The sequence below is a fragment of the Bacillus rossius genome, chromosome 16 (genome assembly GCF_032445375.1).
Source record: "Bacillus rossius redtenbacheri isolate Brsri chromosome 16, Brsri_v3, whole genome shotgun sequence".
NCBI classification, from domain to species: domain Eukaryota; kingdom Metazoa; phylum Arthropoda; class Insecta; order Phasmatodea; family Bacillidae; genus Bacillus; species Bacillus rossius.
Genome location: NC_086343.1, coordinates 30,574,797 through 30,595,571, shown reverse-complemented (window position 1 = coordinate 30,595,571; position 20,775 = coordinate 30,574,797). Strand labels below are relative to the sequence as shown.

The 20,775-nt window shown below is 40.5% G+C and overlaps 1 protein-coding gene across 1 annotated transcript in view; it reads right to left on the bottom strand.

Moving 5' to 3' along the window:
* LOC134540351 (helicase domino) overlaps positions 1-20,775 on the bottom strand; it is a 329,560-nt gene that overhangs the window by 50,564 nt on the left and 258,221 nt on the right. Inside the window, exons 37-41 of the mRNA XM_063383024.1 lie at positions 13,024-13,183; positions 12,361-12,569; positions 7,792-7,980; positions 2,001-2,210; positions 911-1,036 (exon numbers count right to left, since the gene is read on the bottom strand). Coding sequence (XP_063239094.1) covers positions 911-1,036; positions 2,001-2,210; positions 7,792-7,980; positions 12,361-12,569; positions 13,024-13,183 — 894 coding nt within the window. The remainder of the gene's footprint in view (positions 1-910; positions 1,037-2,000; positions 2,211-7,791; positions 7,981-12,360; positions 12,570-13,023; positions 13,184-20,775) is intronic.

Genomic DNA, 20,775 nt, shown 5'->3' with positions numbered 1-20,775 from the left:
ATTTAACAAACCCTTGATTTTCACAAATTTCTTGGCAAAAGTATCTCAAAAACAATGCATGAGAAAATAATACATAGAATAAAAGTTGCTGCTAATGTAATTAAGAACAAACAAGTTCTCTACTATTTTTTTTTTTTCAACCATTGAAATTTTGTTTTGGCCAAACTTCATACGTATACCCTGCTGTGCGGCTGTTCTGTATATCTTTTGTATAACTCCCTATCACTTCATCTCTTTGCTTCCTTTTGCCAGTGAAGGTCGCCTCCTCCTCGCTACTCTCTCACGGTCAAGCAATCACTGTCCATCCACACGTTCTTTACTTTAACTTTTAATACCTCAATCTGAATGACGGCTTTTCTTCCGCAGAAACTCAATCCTTTTTATATGTACCCGCCACTTTCTGTTTTAAGAGAAGCCCTGTAAATCACTCATACTGACTAAAAAGGCACCAAAAAAGCTCTCTCAAATACTGCTAAAACAGAAAGATGAATAAAATTAACTTTGACATGATTCTTCTGCACTTTAAGTTTTAAATGCAGTAAGTTAAGACATTTTCAAAATATTATTTATGGAAATACAAAACAGATTATATTTAATTTAAAGATTCTAAGCCTTCAAACAAAAGCACACAAAATAACATACATATCTTGCAATTTGACAAGAATTTTTAAAAATAACTCCACTTCTGAGAAGATATACACTCCCTTATCCAGGTTCCCATTTGTAATCTATGATGTCCGTAATCATGCAGTTTAAAGTGACCAAACATTTCCCCAAGCCTTTGTTGCGACATAATCAGTTCCTGAATACCTACATAACAGCAATTAGCTTCTAGCTCAGGCATGGTCTAAGCTACCTGGAAGTGGGAAAGAGCTTCCGCCCTGGTGGCTCAGAGGCCAGCCGTACGTACGTGCGTGATGTGAGGCTGCTGCACGGTCTTCACCAGGTGGTGTATCTGCTGCATGGTGACGTTGCCCTGCAGAGTCTTGGGCGACTGCACGATCAGCTGCGTGGGCAGCCCGCCCTTCCCAGCTACCTGCAACACCAGCGTCCTCCGTCAGTCGGCCCCCACGGGCCTGCTTCATAGGGAAGGATGTAACACTGTTCTTGTACATTCTCGGGAGTAGGTGCCTGCAGCTGGAGCTGTCGGAGCTGTTGCGAACTTGAGTATCCGAGGCACAGGGGCGCAACAACAGGCGGGGGGTATTTTGCCCCTCCCCCCCCCTTCTGAAAACTTGAATTGGGGGCAAACGGGGTCAAAGAAAGTGCTGTGTAATCAATTTTTAGAATATAAAACTGCTTAAATAGCACCATTTTCCACCTTGAAATACAAATTCTGGGGGAGGACCGCTTCAATAGGGGGATAGATGATTCTTTATAAAAAGGTATTTGCCCCCCCCCCCCCCCCCCCGCACCCCACCTCTTCAAAGAAAACCATGACTCGAAAAAAAAGGATGGGAGATGGGGGGGGGGGGGGGGGAAAGAGGGGGACGGCTAAATTTGAAAAGATGCACACAGAATGCAAAATTAATAGGATTATAACAGCCATCAACTGGAAATTCACCTGGTTGTTGTAATGATAAAATTTTGAAAGCAATTTTTTTACACCTATAAATTTTTTTTGGAAATACAAAAGATCAAATTAGACAGGTTCTACTGTATTTGTTGTTTAAATACAGTACACTGGTTATTATATGATAAAAATTAATTAAAAAAAAGGTCAAATACAGTAGAATCCTGCCAATGTGACACCCCTCTGATGCATCCATTCCGTTTATACGACCATTTTTTGAGAAACCGTGAAAAATTTAAGCAGAGAAAGTCGAAAATTTGAGTAAAATTGACTTTGTTGGGCGCTATGTGTTGGCCCGAATTCTCTATTGCGACCATTCCGTTTATAAGTCGGTTTTTCCAGGAACCGTGAGGGGTCGCATCAGCGGGATTCCACTGTAATGTCAGTGCAGAAAACGCTCCGACTGGTGACGGAAGGGCAGGTATACCTGGGCCAACTGCGCCACCTTCTGCGCGGGCAGCTTGCGCTGCATGAGGTGCTGGTGGAGCGCCAGCTGGCGCAGCTGGTGCTGCTGGGACGGGCTCTTGACGCCGGGCAGCGTCATGCTGGCCACCGGGATGGTGACGCTCTGCGACGACCCCACCGTCTTGACCAGGGTCGCCACCTGCGCAGCCCCGCTGCTGCCCGCCTGCTGTACCTGCACCGTCCCCCGCCTCGTGTTCAACACTGACTGCAATAACTGGGAAGTAGCCGTGGATCCAGTCCCAGTTTCCTCGAATATATGTGCCACTTGTATCCAAATATAAGCCTCAAAGATCAAAAATAAAATTTACAGTATTTACCCGCATATGGGTTACATGTTTTACGCAGAATTTCAGTTTTAAAAAGTATAATGTGATTCTTATGTGAATTTAAAAATTCAGTTACAAAAAATTTATAATTGCATTGTCTCTTGAGTATGTGTGTAATTAACGCTCTTGTGTTGTTTTTTTTAATAAGTATGTTATGAGTAAGTATAAATAGTTTAGGTAAAATATCCGAATATTGCGTTTAAAGCACTATGAATGGCGACACTGAGCTACATCTGCCTGGCCGCCAAGCCATTCACCCAGCCGCAGCCGGCATCAGCATTCGGCTGAAGAGGAAAACTAAAAATAAACCAGCCAGTTTGTGTGTGTGCACGTCCTGTGAGTGTGTGTGTGGCCATCAAGTGGTGTTGACACTATCATTCCCCCCCCCCCCCCTACCCCCACCAACAACTTGTAACTGTCTCTATGAACTGACATAATCAACAAGTCTATATTTTGACAGAGGTTTTTGAGACGGAACTGTGACCCAACAAAATGGTTTTTTGCGTGACATTTCTCAGCTTTCAAATGCAACAATCCATGACAAAACTTGGTGCTTCGAAAGCTGCAATTCAAAGCCCAGCTTTGACCATAGTATTGTTGTGTGCCTGGCAAGGATTTTTTAAAACTTAATTTTTGTTCATGTCTAGGGATGGGGCGAATCCTGATTTCCTCGTATCCGAATCCTAACTCAAATCCTCGACTGGAATTGCCGAATCTCGAACCCAAACCCGAATCTTTTAACAGATTATGTCTACATATCTAATGTAAGTGAGATGTATTCTGCTAGCACTAAAAGTCCCTTGACTTTATCACATGTAGTTTGGTACATTTCTGGTACAAGTGTGTATAAAGGCAAAAAATTTTTCTTGAGAAATTTCAGTTTTAGTACAGATTAGCGGTTAGGATTTCTTCTATAAATAAGCTAGAGGTCTGCGAGCCTAATAATTTTACTTCGAGCCGAGCTCGAGCTTTTGTGGTACAGTTACACTTTTGGGAAATTAGTTTTATCTTAAACTTAGTATAATGTTTGAATAAAATATTAAAATTAAGTGGGCTTATTAATTTTGGGTAACTATTTACAGAGTGTGTTTACATTTTGCACTGCTAGAAAAAAATAACATTTTTTTCCATTGAACCTTACCTGTTTCCATTGGTTCATTAGTAACTGATATCATCCAACTAACATAACCAAGTATATGTTTGTGTAAATGTAACATATCTTTGGAAAAATTTCATCCTTGTCAATTTTTCTGGAGTCCTTACTGAGCTTCAACAAACTTAGCACCAAAAATCATGTTGTTTGAAAAGTACATTCACATTGTTTCAACATTTCCACTTTTCAGCACAATAATTCTGAGAGAGATTGTCACAGAGTCTTATTAAATTCTGTTCTTTAATCTATCATGCAGAACAATAATTTGTTCTGCACGTTCAGGAGTTAAATTAGCTCTACGATTGGAGATAGTGTTTCCAGCAGAAGAGAAGCGTCTCTCGCTGGCAACCTGCTTGGCTGGAATGCTTTAGTAAAATTGCTTAACCTCAAAATTAGTGTCACAAATATCTGTAACTGGTCATTAAAGTTTAATCATTGAAAGTAATAAAAATAAAAGCATTTTACTTCATTCAATTTACACTTGCAAAAAAAAAAACATAAGTACACACAATAAACCTACATGGAAATTAAAGTCTTTTTCAATATCCTGAAGTCTGAAATATGTTTACTCATGTCATTAAATGTAGAGCTGTATTGAAGAAGCCGATTTTGCCAATATTTAGTTGAATCGGCATTTCTGCCGACTTCCGATACAGTACTCTTGTTAATTTTCGGCCGATATTACTGAAAAACGAAAGAGACTGCCATAACCTAAAAATCCACAAGTACCATTTTCACTTTTCGTAGTAGTACTGCATTCTTTCACATCGCATTATTTCTTAGCAACATGTGCCAACCGTACATATCAAAGTTTAACATCCAATTTTTTTTTTTCAACAATGTTCTTTATTTTAATATGTCATAAATAAATAATACATTACTATCACGGTAAATATACATCTCGGTTGTTACGGTAACTATAGTGCAAATATGGTAGCTATCATGCTTCTGTAGTAATTATGGTATTCTACAAAGAATCTATTGATCTTATTTGGGAATTATCTTAAAATAACTATTGGGTTTGTACTGTAGTTATGGTACATCATCCATATTTCTTCGTATGTTGTTGTTCATTTGTCTTTTCTTCATATTTAGGTGCGCCATTATTTGAGACAGGAAGTTTCAGAAAAAATTTTAACGGACTTTATATCACACATTAAATGGTGTAAATGACGAGACCTCGGGCAATTTATACGCTTTATACGGAAAAACCTACCATGCGGGACATCGTAAGCGAGTTTTACTGTATTTTTTCCCGTTAATAGTAAAAAACCGAATCCTTTGACGAATCCTATATCAGATCCGCCGAAGCTTCGAATCCCTAGGATTCGGCGGATTCGGCGGATATTGGATTCGGTCGCCCCATCCCTATTCATGTCTCATCATTATGGATGGAGATAAGTCACAAGTCGGTGAAATTGTAAAAATAATTAGCCATGGTCTAGGTCTATCGTAAGGAAACATCCCAGGACTTTTCTGATGTGATTTCAAGAGAAAATGAAATACCAAAATCAGGATGGAAGAAAGAAAAGTAATTTAAACACAGCTTCTCACAGGAGCATCCAATGTTGAACCGATGCATTGCTCCGCACATGGCCAGCATGGCCAGGAAGGTCACAGGCAGATAACTACAGTGAACTAACTACAATGAAAAGTCTTTAATCCGGCTTTCTATGGTTTGGCACATTCTGTAAACTGGGCCCAGTCACAGCTGCTTGCTTTTAGAATTTTTCCAGGTAAATTCCAGCTGTTGTTGGTTACCAAATCACAATACTAAGCTGCTGGCATTTTTAGTTAGCTTAAGAATTCGTCGGTTTTCGTTTCAGTATAGCGTTACATTTCACTGGTACATTACCGTAATTATTTTTCGAAGAAGACCAACACTCATCATTCATTTCTTTTTGATAAAGCAGCTTATTATAATGTGAATTAAACACGCGCATGTGTGTGTGTGAGAGAGTGTCTGTGTGAGAGAGAGAGTGTGAGAGAGAGTGTGTGTGTGAGAGAGTGTGTGAGAGTGAGTGTGTGTGAGTGAGTGTGTGTGAGAGTCTCTCTCTCTCTCTCTCTCTCTCTCTCTCTCTCTCTCTCTCTATATATATATATATATATATTAGGGATGTGCGAAAGTGACTATATCCACACGAAATGAACGTGAAAGAAAATTTATCAAGTTTCGCGAAAGTGAAACGAAAATGAATTTTTCTATGAGATAAATATATTCTTAACGAAAGTTAAGCGAAATTTTTTAATTAACAAAGAAAAAAGTGCCCCAAAATTTGCTCTTCAGTAATAAATTCTATTACATAAATCATTTTGGTACCTTTTGATATATATATAAATATTACTATTTAATATAATCAACATCCGCCCTAGACCACACAACACAGCCCCATGTCACTCGTAAATTTCAAGAATCAATCCAGATCTTTCAGCGCACAGACTATTTCCTTTACAGTTGTAATGTCGCAGTCTATGATAATATATTTATCACGTGCATGGTACTGATGAAAAAATACGTGAATACTGCGGAACGGCCGCCATCTTGCACCACTGTCACACATGGTTAGCTCAGGAAGCTGTAGACCAGGCAAGGGACATGGTCAAAACAAAACATAACAAATGGTTGCTGCCAAGTGGTCATTACATGCAGTGACTTGTTGACCTTTTTGTCTAATTGGCTGTATATTATGAGGATTTTATATGCCAGACAGAGTATGTAAAATTTAAATAAAGCAGACGACAATGTTTTTGTTTGGCTGTGCGCGAATAAAAGTAGGTACGTTCTTTGTTTATGTGTATACAGTAAATACTAAATAGTGTACTAACAGTTCTGGAATGTATGTTTTACGAATATAGTACCTACACTACTGTTTGAAAGCAAATGAATCAGGTAATTTTTCAAATATTGCATGATTTTGTTTTGATACCTAGGCCTACTGTAATCACGGTTGAATTTTGTTTACTTTATCTGCCATGTTTGTTCAAAATATGATTTTACCGTATTTTCTTTAATGTGAGTTTTTTTCATCACCACGTAAATTAATCGTAATGGAAATCTTTTTTCTTATTAATGTATTTATATGATTTGCATATGTTATTACATTATTAGTAATAACAAGCAAATCATATAAAGACATTACAGTAGAATCTCAGTGCTAAGTACTTACAGGTACCTCAAGTTTTTGTACTTAGTACTGAAACATGCATACATATCTTTACAAAGAGAAAAAAATATATAAAAAAAATAGCTACAGGAGAGCTGCAATGCCATATGTATTCGCAACTGCGACTTGCTTTTTTCCCCTTGTCTAGTTCTCTGAGTATATCCACTTTTTACTTAAGCGTGAATTGCTTTTGTTTCTTTTTATCTCCAGGATCATTCATATTCTTATTGTAGCACAAATACAATGCGGTGTCTAAATAACGTAACCAGAAAATAAACTCAACAATAACAATACACAATCCCGGCACAGACATCAAACAGTATTTTTAGCGTAGCGTAACACTTTTGTCTAAATAATTAATACTTCTCTCAAACCTCCGTCTTTCGATGTATCGAATGGTGTTGTGTTGCTCACGTCGCATACTACGTACGGTATAATCTATGGTTGTGCGCGCAACTGTTTGTTAACTTTGTTTTGAGAATTTAGAGGTTAGAAAATACGTTGCGGTGGTATTTGTGTATCTTTGTTCTACTACATTAATCATTTAGCTGGAAATTTATTTACCAGTTTAAGTAAATTTTGGTGTAGTAATGCCACGCTTCTAGTAGAATTTATACGTTATAGTGAAAATATGATACTTTAAACTGAAACCGTTTTGCATGGCGAAGATACGATTTTTGGCGGGGACTTAAAAAAAATACGTTAAAGTGAAATATATGTAATAATAAGGTACGTTATTGTACCGGTATTCTACTGTACATTTTTATTAAATTACGAGTTCTTTTTCAATTAGAACAAACGAACTTCGGTAAGCTATTGAACTTTCGTTTGGCTCGAAATATTTCGCTAAAAACGAACTTCGACAGATGAAATTCTTACCGAAATCGAAAATGAAAGTAGCAAAATTTCGATTTCGGTATCGGTATACCGAAAATTCGCACAACCCTAATATATATATATATATATATATATATATATATATATATATATATATATATATTGTTTTGATGGGAATACCAACGAGAAAAAAAACCAAATATATATAACACACACACATGCACACACTGGAACCTGCTACACCGACACGGCAGTGGCCTGGGAGGGGGGTACCTGCAGGCCGGCCTGCGCCAGGATCTGCGCGGGGGTGAGCCCCGTCTGCGTGGGGACCTGCGCCTGCGCCTTCTGCTGTTGCTGCGCGGCGGCCAGTTGCTGCTGTCGCTTCAGCAGCAGCGCCATCTCCGCCTCGGACATGGGCCGCCCGATGGCAGCCTGCTTGCCGCCCACGCCCTGCTTCAGCAGCTGCGACACACACAACCAGCGGCGCTCGGCACGGGGTCACCCACCCTCTCGGAACAGGACTACAGTTAAGCAGAGGCACAACAACTAAATTTCCAAAGGAGGGGGGGAGCAATATATCTTTTTATAAAGACTCATCAATCCCCCCTATTGAAGCGGGGTGTCCGGGGGTCCTCCCCCGGGAAAATTTGTATTTCAAGGTGGAAAATGGTGCTATTTAAGCAGTTTTATTATCTAAAAATTGATTACACAGCACTTTATTGCCTCCGTTTGCCCCCACTTCAGGGTTTCAGAGGGGGGGGGGGGCAAAATACCCTTGCCACCCTGTTGTTGCGCCCCTGCAGTTTAGCATGGACACAACTAAAAACCAGTTCCGAAGAAGCTTAAGTCCCTAAAGTCCCTAAAAAAACATCTTGAAGAAGCTTTGAAACATGATATAATGTGTTAAAGAAAAAACATAGGTGCCTTGAAGGTCCTGAGGCTCCTGGTAAGTGAAAGGAGCTTTCTTCTTTCAAAAATCGTACTTCCGAAACTGGACCGATAAACTCGTAATCAATTTTAACTGGCCCAAGATCATGACAAGATGCCTATATTTGACCAGTTGTTAGATTTCCTACAGGATCAGTGCAAGGCTTTGCTTCTAGCCAACTGTGCTGCAACATGATCTTTCCCTGGGATCAAGTGTCCTGCCATTTGGCCAGCTTAAAATGATAAAAGCAATTTCCTTGTAACTTTCCAAACAGATAAACGTTCAATATGTCAAAGAAATAGTCATATTTAAAATGTCCAGCATTGCTAGGCCAATCTCCAATTGAACGATGTTAAGTAGCACAGGCAACGAATCTCCGTTTTAACTGCCTCAATCCACACCATGTAACGGACTGCACATCAAAGAGGACAAGCATGCATTACTATAGGAGACATCTTTCCTTGTTCCACGAATCTCAAACTAGTCAGCTTGCAACACAAGTCCAGACCATATTGTCATCAAACGGAGCTAGATCCATGACTTCTTGAAGTGACAGAATGGCCACAGTTCAATTCACAGTTCAATTGCAAACATTTATAAATGTAACAAAACTCTTAAAACACGTAAACAAACAACATAAACACGAAAAAAGAACAAAGTATCCACAGAACCTCATATAAAGAAGGACTTGTTACTCAAATGGTTTCTGGTTATGTACTCAACACCACATAAAAAAATCAAAATATTGTAGGCAATTCAAATACATTTTGTGAAAATACTTTTGGCACTTTTTAGAGGCGCCTAAATGTCGGCGGAAGCAATAGTTACTATTTCATTATGGTTGCCCAAAGAAAAAAATTTCCAGAAAAATTTTGTCACATTCCTGTCTTCATTGTTTTATAAACTTGTAGCAATGCTGTGCTGATACTAACAATAAGTTGCAGTGCTATAGTTTGAAAAGAAAACCTAAATATTTGGTTAAAAAATGATGTAAATGTGCAAAATAACTAAAAAAAATTACACCACCTTCTGTTAAGAAATACCACTTAAACTGCAAATAACACCACTTTAAGACATAAAATAAAAAGAGTAATGCATGTCTCTATGTAATAACTTAACACTTCCTTGCTCTTAAGCAAAACTGTTCTGTGGCCGAAAATAATGTTACGACCTATGTTGGGAGGACTGGGTTCGTAAGGGATAGCCCAATTAAGTTTTATTAATTACTAATATTTACATTACCAATAAATAATTGTACTTAAAAATGTCGGATCACCAATCACTAACACTTAAAAATGTTTATTCGCAATCACTGGAGCTAGGATCAACAGCAGTTCGCCCCTTACCACGCGCCTGTCAACACACACAGTCTCGCGCCACTCAGTCGCACAATCTCGATCTTGTCACTCCGCGTCTCGCCACTCTCGAAGAGGTCTGTCACCTTCTTCACCAATGTAAACTTCCCTTCGCTCGCGGAGCTCTCGTAACTTGCTCGGCGTCGCTTCTTATATACTTGTGGTATACCCTTCTCGAACCAATGAGAGTGTGTGACGAGTCGTGTCATCCCGGGTTGACATGATACCCGAAAAGTCCAGAAAGGCGGTGTTTATTCATGCCACTACGCCAGCGGCCCGCGGAATTCGCAAGGCTGCTCAGCGATAGACAACAGCGCCGAGGAAGGATGGAGCGGAGGATGGGAAAGAGGAGGAAGGGGGGGGGGGGTTTGTTAGGTCGAGCCGGGGTAATGCGAGCATGACGTCAGTGACCGTGTGAGGCGGCCCGGGCCAGACTACCGCTGGAAGGCCCGCTCAGGTACGTGACACCCATTACGGCTCTGCTTCCCAGTTCGTAACCATAAGCATTTAAACAGTAAGAAATTAACATTATGCTTATATTTAAGATCCCTCCCTTACTCAACACCATTTTGCATGTACTAACTTCATGTGATTTTTGTCCCTTGGAGGGTGTAAAAGAAGAGTTTTCCCCAAGATGTGAATAATGCATACCTGCCAACTTGTTAGGAGTGCAAGCAGTAAGATTTCCAAACTAACAAATCTATAGCGTAAATCAGGCGCGATGTTTAAAATAAGTGATCCGGAAAACACGTGTTTATTTTGCATTGATAACACCACGTCTCTACCCAAAACACGAAAGTTAAATAAAAAGTTACTGTAATTTATTAAAACTTCATTATCATGGAGACCTTGAAAGTCACGCATCCTTTCCTTTCTTTTGGAGCTTTTTTTCCAAAAAGTAATAAATGTCTACAAGTATTTCTTCCACCCTCACTGGCAAACTTGCAGAATCCTTTTCTGCAGCCTAATTAATTAATTAATTAATTAAGTGGCACAGACAACCTATGACTAGTAAATTTGGCTGCTTTTCTTTTAATACAGAAATAACACCATTTTTACCTCCAACCATAACTGCTACATTATCACAGCCAAAACCTTTACAATTATGAATTGGCACATTCATACTTTCAAGTTCTGATAGCAATAACTGCCCAATATTTTTACCAGTAGAAGCACCTTCCAATGAAGGTATGGCCAAAACACAACTAGTAGTTACTAACCTGCAGTCAGGGTTGTAATAAGTTACCACGAGAGGATATAACTTATTACTTGTGTCATTGCTTCCATCAGTAGCTAGTGTATATGGGCCACTTTGCAAGCACTTTACTACTGAAGTAGTAGTATTGGAAGCCATTTATTTTACTATTGCTGCAGTTTTAGTGCGCCCACAGCCGTACATTTTTGCGATATCAGACCCTGAAATATTTTTCGAAACGAATGCCCGGCGTGGTCGGCGACACTGAATGGAAGGTTATGTTCCACTAAAAAGCTTGTAAAAAACATTCCGCCCTAATCACACCACTGTCACTGTTACGGTTCACGGAAAAGAAGCTGCATATTGTTTTTTGTTTTCTTCTGCAAGCTTCGCGTTATTTGAATGTTTCAAGCTCTTGACGTGATAGGAAATATCGTGCTTGCCGCCATGGGAAAAATTAATGTCGCAACGACAAACACTACAAAACGCAAAATTAGAGCCTTTTTCACTCTTAGTAATGAAAGGAAATAATTCTGAGTAAGATGACCGAAACATCTGTCCATATTGTTTTTTACTACTCGTAGCCATCATGAAATAATCTTGTTTCGTACAAGCGCTAACTTATAAAATATTTACCGCACTAGAATATAAACGGTTAAATCGTTATCACTCGTCTCCAGCCAACCTGCTGTGTACCAACAAAACTCACAAAAATTGCTTTCATGACTCTTTCGCACAAAAGATTAGTAAGATCAGTTGCCATCCAGCCTGCTGTGTACCAACGAAACTTACAAAAATTATTTTCTTTTCGGAACGATTTTTCTCTGACTCCATTATTCTCATATCATCGCGGACGCCATGTTGTTAAACAATAACAAATGCTGCTCAAACGGTTCATTTATATTGGCACTAAAATATTATACTTCATTTTTGAACAGACAAAAATCGTAAGATGTTCCGAATTTCCGTACAATCGTAATATGAATTATTTTCCGTACAAATTACGGGAAAATCGTACAAGTTGGCAGATATGAAATGACATACCAGAATTTTTTTTTGGGTCTTTTAAATAACATATCAAAGGGTGAACATTATTTACAAAATAATAACCAAAATTAAATACGAACAAATGTATTAAGAAATAAATCAACTATTCGCAGGAATGTATTTATTTTTAAGTAAGAAAGCTATAAATTTTTCAAAGATGATTTCCAAAAGGTTTACATGTGAACAGTCTCCAAATTTTTTTGTTTGATATCCACCAACGAAAAAATAATACCTGTTGGCAAACGGACGTAGGAAATCAAAAATTCCCGTGACCTACGTCACCACTTCTGTTGGTGTGGGATGGGACTAGGGCATACCTGGGTGCGCTGCTGGCCCTGGGCGGCCGTGACGCTGGCCACGGCCATCGTGGTCACCGCCACGGACACCTTCTGGCCCGCGCTGCCCTGCGCCTGGATGACCTTCAGGTCGCGCATGCGGCTCTGCTGCTGCTTGAGCAGCGCGTGCTGCCGGTAGTAGTGGATCTGCGTGGGGTTGAGCACCTTGCCCCCCGATCCCGCCACCACCCCTGCAACGCCACGCCCCGCACAACCCTCGCAACCCCGCTCGCAAATAAACAAACAGACCACATCTTAAGTAATATTATAAGTGAATATATATCCAACAATTTAATAGCTGTTGCCCGAAGATGAAGAAAGCACCAACAGTAGCATTTGCCTTCAAGTGGACACAAAGTCTAATACAGATGTATAAAGCAAATGACACACATTCACAAAAAAATTTAAAATTAAAAGACCGTAATCTATGTAAAGGCAAGATGAATTCAGATTTTGATATTTCCTGCAACACAGAACATAATGCTTTTCATAACCAACAAATAATAATGATTGCAGTTTATGAATTTCTCTCTTATTAATTTCACTTTATGTTTTATAGAGTTGATTATAAAAATTTTTTTAGATAGCGACTTAAAATTAAGACTGAAATGAAAGAAACAGGGATGGCAAACGCGAAGCACGGACCTTTCCCGGCGGCCGCCACGACCTGCGGCTGGGAGGCGACGAGGCTGGCGGTGGCGAGGCGCTGGCCGGCCGCCTGCACCTGCCCCGACACCAGGCTGCTCACCGACACCACCGTCGGCGTGCCGGCGACCGCTCGCACCTGGCCGCCCGACACCATCTCCTGCAGCAGCACGCGTCCCGTCACCACTCTGCACGGTACCAGCCACACAGCCGGCACACTCTGCATCACCGCCCGTGGCTAGGCCTCGGCCGACATTACAGCAGCACGTGTCCCGTCAACCACTCTGCACGATACCAGCCACACAGCCGGCACATGCTGCATCACCGCCCGTGCCTACGCCTCGGCCGACATTACAGCAGCACGCGTCCCGTCACCACTCTGCACGGTGCCAGCCACACAGCCGGCACATGCTGCATCACCGCCCGCGCCTAGGCCTCGGCCGACATTACAGCAGCACGCGTCCCGTCACCACTCTGCACAGTACCAGCCACACAGCCGGCACATGCTGCATCACCGCCCGTGCCTAGGCCTCGGCCAACATTACGTTTTCAAACACTATAAGCTAACACTACACATATACCTGTTACCATACGTATAAGTTGCGTAATGTAAAGGCAATTTTTTTTTGATGTGTAACATCTTAGCGCACGGCATTTTGTGGGAGTAAATTTCGTGAATGCGACGGAAGTCAAGAAACGGAAAATGCACAACAACCATGGTGCTGCCATCTGTGGTGGATGGAGTGAACCAAAGTTCACAAAGCCAAAGGGAAACATTTTGGATAAATATACCCCTGTGATTATTATAAATTTTAAAAGTCCAACAATTGATTAATTCTATTCAATTCAATTTCAAATACTCCCACGTTGAAATAAGGAATATTCATTTGTATTCAAAGTGTGGTAAAGCAGTTTCATGGTACCTCACAAGATAAACATGAACATCCCAGTTTCACTGTATAAATGGTAAATGGGTCTTAGAGCATATTTCAACACAGGCACAGTGGACAGCAGAACTGCCTGAAGTTCCAACTAGTGGACAACCTGTAGTCCAGAAAGTTATTGATAAGTTTAAAATAAGGAAATACAGCAAACAAGAAGCTGTTTGCAACTATTGACAGCGTATGGAGGGCGTTAGGAAGAAAAAAAACCCTAAATAGTTGTTTTAAAGGGACTGGATGTAAGTTTTTGGACATACGCCATTGCTAAGCACATGTATGTATGTAGAAGAAAACTACAAAAAACACAAAAAAAAAAGACGGATTTTTTTTTGTCTTTTGTGTTTTTTGTAGTTTTCTTCTATATGTAGAAGAAAACTACAAAAAACACAAAAAAAAAGACGGATTTTTTTTGTCTTTTGTGTTTTTTGTAATTTTTCTTCTACATACATACATGTGCTTAGCAATGGCGTATGTCCAAAAACTTACATCCAGTCCCTTTAAAACAACTACAAAAAACACAAATGAAAAAAAAAAAAAAATCCGTCTTTGTTTTTTGTGTTTTTTGTAGTTTTCTTCTACAGACATACATGTGCTTAGCAATGGCGTATGTCCAAAAGCTTACATCCAGTCATGCACTCCCATTGCACAAATCATTCAAAGATAATGTTTTAAAGAGGCCAGTCTAGTCAGGGGTGTGCTTGCGTAAGGCTGAATGATAGAGCAATGCTTGTTGCTGCTTCTAGCGTGGTATCTCCTCTTAGTGCAAGGCTCTGAAATGGCACGCAGTCTTCTCATCATGGGTAGCGAAACTATGTGATTTCAGTGGTGACCATGAACTTATAAATAAGGCAGAGAAATTGAGATTGTGTAATGCAAGTCCCTTATGTACTTTCAAGAACTACGATGGATATTTCATGCTGTACACAAACGTGTACGTGATGAAACTAAGATTTTCCATTTTTAATTACTCAGAACGTTATTCCAGGACTTAATACTAGGGCGCCAGAGGTCATCAAGAATTAAAAACAAAATAACACAAAAAAACTTATTTTATTGTTTTAATCATAATGAGAAACCTCGAGTCATGGAAATAATAACCAAACAAACAAATATTAAATAAAGTCTATGGGATGTCGTAGATAACCTGACTCTTGAAAAAAAATACAAAATAAATAAAGTTCCTGAAATTGTTCACTGAGTAAAAGTTTTGGGGTTTTGCTCCGGCTTGCTCGAGCATGAAACGCCTAACCAAAAGACTTCTGGACTTGTGTACATATAGTTTGTGCTAATGTGAGTAAATTTGCTGTTAATCGCCGAAAGTCAATGTTCTACTAATTTTATAATAATCCAAAGTTTATAAAATTACAGTTCGTTTACGTTGACGGTAAAATTTACGTCAATTTTATTATATAGCGATGATGCAGACCATACCTTAACTATAGATGCTTAATGTCGTTCATAAAATACTTCGTCACTCACGTGAATTGAATGCGATTATTCTGCATTCAATTACAGGGCGTCAATTAATATTGCCCAGTATTTTGACGTAATTTCCAGACCAATAACGCCGAAATTAGCATCGCCATGAACAAAATATTCCCAGAGGGAATACACTACCACACGCACTAAATGGCGTCATTTTCCACTCTTTTCTCTTCTCTCTTGCCGAAATTAAATTGTTAATTGAATAGGGCCAATCACGGCCGCGACACGTTAGCGTCCTTTTTAATGAAGCCAATGAAATGTCAATATCAATCAAGCATAGGCTCGTTAAAGCTGTTCCGAACGCCGCGCGATTATTTATTTTAGCAGTTGTCATGACGACACAGCACGAGATGCGCGCGCCGCCATGCGTGGAACAAAACAAAACACTGCCGAAAGTATCGGGAAGCGGTATTAACCTCGAACGTAAAACAATAATAAACAGTTTCAGTTAGTCTGATAATACCGTAGTATTACAGTGCCGCTCCCGATATAAATTTATATTTCACTGTCCAAAAAGTTAAATTCAATTTAGATCGTTAAAACTAATAACTGGAACTGGTTACTTCACAAGTTGGCAACATTGCGATGAAAGTTGAAAAACGTTATTCTCTTGCCAAACGACACTACACTTCGTAGGCTGGACAGTCGCACTGTTGTTTGTAAACATGATCTGTCTACATGTTGTGGAATATCAGCTACCTGATTAGGCGAAGCAAGGATGTAGAAGAAGGCTCACCAATCTCCATACATGGTAAGTGACAGCTGAGCAGAGAGGTCGACTGCGGTGTAAACCACAGTGCTGGGATGGCGGTTCAGCCAACAATACCCTGTTGTAGGCGATCGACGTCGTGAAGACTGCTGGACCAGTGTGCTGTTCATCGATGATCGCATCACCTGATGTCACCAATGACATCACGATGGATGCTGTGGTGTCGTGCTGATGCGGACCCACCAGGTCTGCGGCGTGTTCGCTGGGGTCGTACCAACTGGTACGAGCTGCTGAGTCAAATGTCCAACACATGACTCTACATGTGCCTTGGACTACTGCTGCTGCTGCTGCTGCTGCTGCTGCTGCTGCTGCTGCAACTGCATCTACTGCTGCAGACGGTGTCGAAGGGGACCGCAACAAAACTCGTTCAGTTCGTCGGCAATCAGAAGACACACACACGTTAATCACACGTCCTATAACAGTTCTTATCACTTGCGCGATATGAATATACAGCGTCCTGTGATCGTGCCTCATGCTATCACTAACCCCTCTTCTTCTCTTGCTCCCCTACTCTAACATAAATTAAATGACTCGAGATTCCTCAAACTCATAAAATTAATAATTCATAACAACTTAATAATAAATATAAACATTAATTGAACACATAATAACTCTGTTAAATAATAAGGTAATGCATAAATAAACAGTATTTGCAACAATAACATTGCATAGTACTTTGCAATAACAACAACAGGTTATTGTTTACCTTTATTGTAGGTGATGAATAAATAAAATATATTTTATGGATGTTATCAACATAATATCCTCACCTAGTAAATAATTACATTCAATTTCTTAATTGATACTTGTCAATAATATTGGGCTTTCAATAACATATTAGCATATTTATTGTGCTTTTCATCCATCATATATGAATATTTTCCTTCATCATATGTTACACAATAGATACCCTTATTTACAAGAAGAGACATTATTTGCTTCTCAGCTATGAAATAATGACAATAACCTCAAGATAAATATTATTGATTGAGTGCTAGTGTATAGTGTTTATGTTTTTAAAGCTGTTCATTAAAGACAATCTTTAAAATTCTTTATCTTTCATTTCTTCTTTTCTCAATATAAAGTGGAGTGTTTTTACATCCTATTCATAAGAGTGTGGATGAAGTTGATATCCACTTATAGTTTCGGGTGTCCTGTGGGAACCCAATTAAAGTGCATTTTTAACTACTAGACGATGAAGAAGCATAGGTAGGAGCAAGGCAGTAGCCTGGATCAAACTGTAAGTACTCATACCAACAAGTGTGTTCATTTAGTAGGATATTAGTCAACTCATCTTTAGGCCATTAATTATATGTAGTATTTAGTTGTGTGTTGCATTAGTTATACATTGTAATATGTCACATAGTGTTTGTACACATCTTATGCCAAATTTTATTTAAAACTTCACGTGTATATCCATTGCTAATATGGTCGAACTCGACTAATAGGGTGATAATAACTGTGTCTCAACACAGTAACTGTACACACAGTACATAATATTTGGTATGTCCCTCTAGGACAATGTACCAAACCAACGCTCAGGCAACACATATGCTCCAAGCACAAATATCAGTTGGAATAAAATCATCAACTGACAAACACCCTAATTCTTCGAATATAAATTACCATATCGAAGCAATGAGGTACCTATACACCTGGATTACCTCTATCAACTCATGAGGATATATATAATTAAATTTCCTTAGCAACATAAACAATACAATGGTTTTTAGCATAACACAAGTAATAATGGTACATATTTGGTGTTCTAATCCACCACAGGTGTTTTGTAAGGCCTAAGCTGACTCAAATTGTAATTCCCTACAATTTTTCCTGTATCAGGGTCCTGTAGAGTGTAGCAGTTACATTTCTCCACAGCTACTACTTTGTAGGGACCTGAGTACAATAAAAATAGTTTCTTCGCTAGATGAGCCCACTTGTTACTAGTTGGTGCTGTACGGCGTAGAACTAAGTCTCCTACAGTGAATTTACTGATCCTGGATGCTGGCTTCCTTTTCTTCCTAAGGTCGGCTTCTCTTGTTAATTTATCTCGTACCAGTTCTTCAATTTCTTCCTGAGTTGTTAGCCTCTCCATGTCATGTTCAGGTGTGTCTCTTCCGGGTATAAGGTTGGTGGTAATACCTACAACCTTACTGAGCCTAATTATTTTGATGCTCCTCAATTACAGCTTGAGTGTAGCTGCAATTCGCAGTCTGCTGAGGCTGCGTTCCTGTGCAGTTGGGTGGGATCGGTTGCTGCCGAGCAAAATATCCTCGCTGCATGGGATACGATGTGGTTGGAGGATGGTTGAGTGTAGAGAAACTCGCTGGTGATTGATTCACAGGAGCGGTGTCTGCTACGGGGGGATGCAACATATGCTGTTGCATATTGTTGGGCGGCTGACGGTTAGAGTAACTCCTGTACTCCCACCTGGGTGGCCTTCCATTTGGATCTTCAGGACGGTAATGCTTTCCCCACCACTGGTTTTGGTTGTGGGTGTAGGGTTTCTTCGGCTGGCGGTTTCCTTGATGTTGAGGTTGGAATTCCCTCCTGGTCTTCCACTTCCCTGTCCGGTACTGTTTCGCAGGCTGCCATGACGTGCAGTGGACGTTGGCCTTGCCGCCGTCGTTACCACGCTGCCAGGGTGTGTAGAGTGGTGCTGCCTTCTGATGTGTAGGCTTGAGGTCTTTCTCCACCTCACTATTGTTGTTCCTGGACAGCCGCTCCAGCCGGTCGAACGCGAGGACCTGTTCGCGGAACTCTGTGATATTGTTGAAGCTACGCCCTGTCAAATGTACTTGGTACTTGATGGGTAGCTGGGAGGTCACCATCGCCATGAACTCAATATCACCCATCTCTGGTTCGAGGTAGCGCGTCCTCTCGAACATTTGAGACAAGTGTGTCTCCAGAGTTCTGTTCTTCTTGCTATCATACCGCTCGGTATGCAGACGTGCCCTCAGTGTTCCCTGTATTTTCACATTCCAAAACTGCTGTTTGAAATGGCTTTTGAATTCTTGGTAGGAAGTGATGGTACTTTGTAATACCTCCCACCAGTAATACGCATGGTCTCTCAGTGCAGTTGCCATGCATTTCAGGCGTTCAGCATCACTTAGCCTGAACATGTCAGCGTATTCCTCGAAACGTCGAAGGAATCTCATTGGATTCTCTCCTTCATGGGCAGAGAACCTAGGCATCGCCTCTGACCATTGGCGTGCCGGGTGGTGCATCACTGCAACTGGGTCCAAGGTGGTGTTTGTGTTAGCTGGGTTGGAGCGTGTGATTGGGAGCTCAGGTTGCTCAACCTGCGGTGAGTCACAGCTACTGAGGATTTCATTGGCATTGGTGTTCAGGGCTGGGGCCAATGCTACATGGTGACTGGAGGTGCGAGTAAGATTGTCTACCCTCAACTGCAATACCTTCTCTTGTAGCTTGCCTACCTGTTGCTCTATGTCAAGTGAAAACTCGGTCTGCCTTTTCACTAATGTGTCCACCTGCTCCCTCATGTCTGTGGTGTGATTGATTACCACATTTTCAATCATTGTCTGGCATGTGGATTGAATTTGTTCCAGGCCACAGCTGTTCTGAGCAGCTTGCTCAGCTAATTGATTTAACCTGTCATTCAGCTGGCTGGTCTGGGTAGTTAAATCTGCTGCTAACCTAGTTGTTGTACTACTGCACTGCTGTTGTATTAGCTGCAACTGTGTATCAGTGTAACTTTCATGTTCTGCCAACCGCACAGAAATAGCAGCCACACTACTTTTGACTTCACCCATTTCAATTTTAAGGGTGCTGTCTATGACTTCCAGTTGTTGTTTAATGCTATCTTTAGTACTATTGAGATTCTCCTCCAGCCTAGCGTCCAATTGCTGTCGAAGACTCTCCTCCAACCTAGCACTAGTGTCCTGGAGACTCTCCTCTAACTTAGCACTAGTGCCCTGGAGACTCTCCTCTAACTTAGCACTCCTAGCACTTTGTTCCTGAAAACTAGCTTGCTGTTGTTGGTGGTTAGCTTTCACCTCCTGCCACATGCTCTGCAGCATGATGAGTAAGCTAGCACTTGTTTCATTACTTATGGCAGCTGGCAATAAAGGCAAAGATGTGTGTGGTGTGGTGGTAGCTTGGGGTTGTGTCACATCTACTCTAGCCGCTCCAGCATGTGTTACTGGGGTAACAAAATCTGTGTTAGGTACTTGGCTAGGTGATGTGGGAACAGACACATCTACAGAGTGTGTAGACTCCACACTGCTGTCCCTGGAGCTGTCCTGACTGACACGTCTACTCCTTCCCCTAGTTTCCATATTTACTGTTTTAATTTACCACACAAAACACAACACAAATATGCACACTATCGGCCCCACAGTTCGTGCGCCAGAAAAATGGTTTGTAATTTCTTATTCCCTTCTGTACACAAACGTGTACGTGATGAAACTAAGATTTTCCATTTTTAATTACTCAGAACGTTATTCCAGGACTTAATACTAGGGCGCCAGAGGTCATCAAGAATTAAAAACAAAATAACACAAAAAAACTTATTTTATTGTTTTAATCATAATGAGA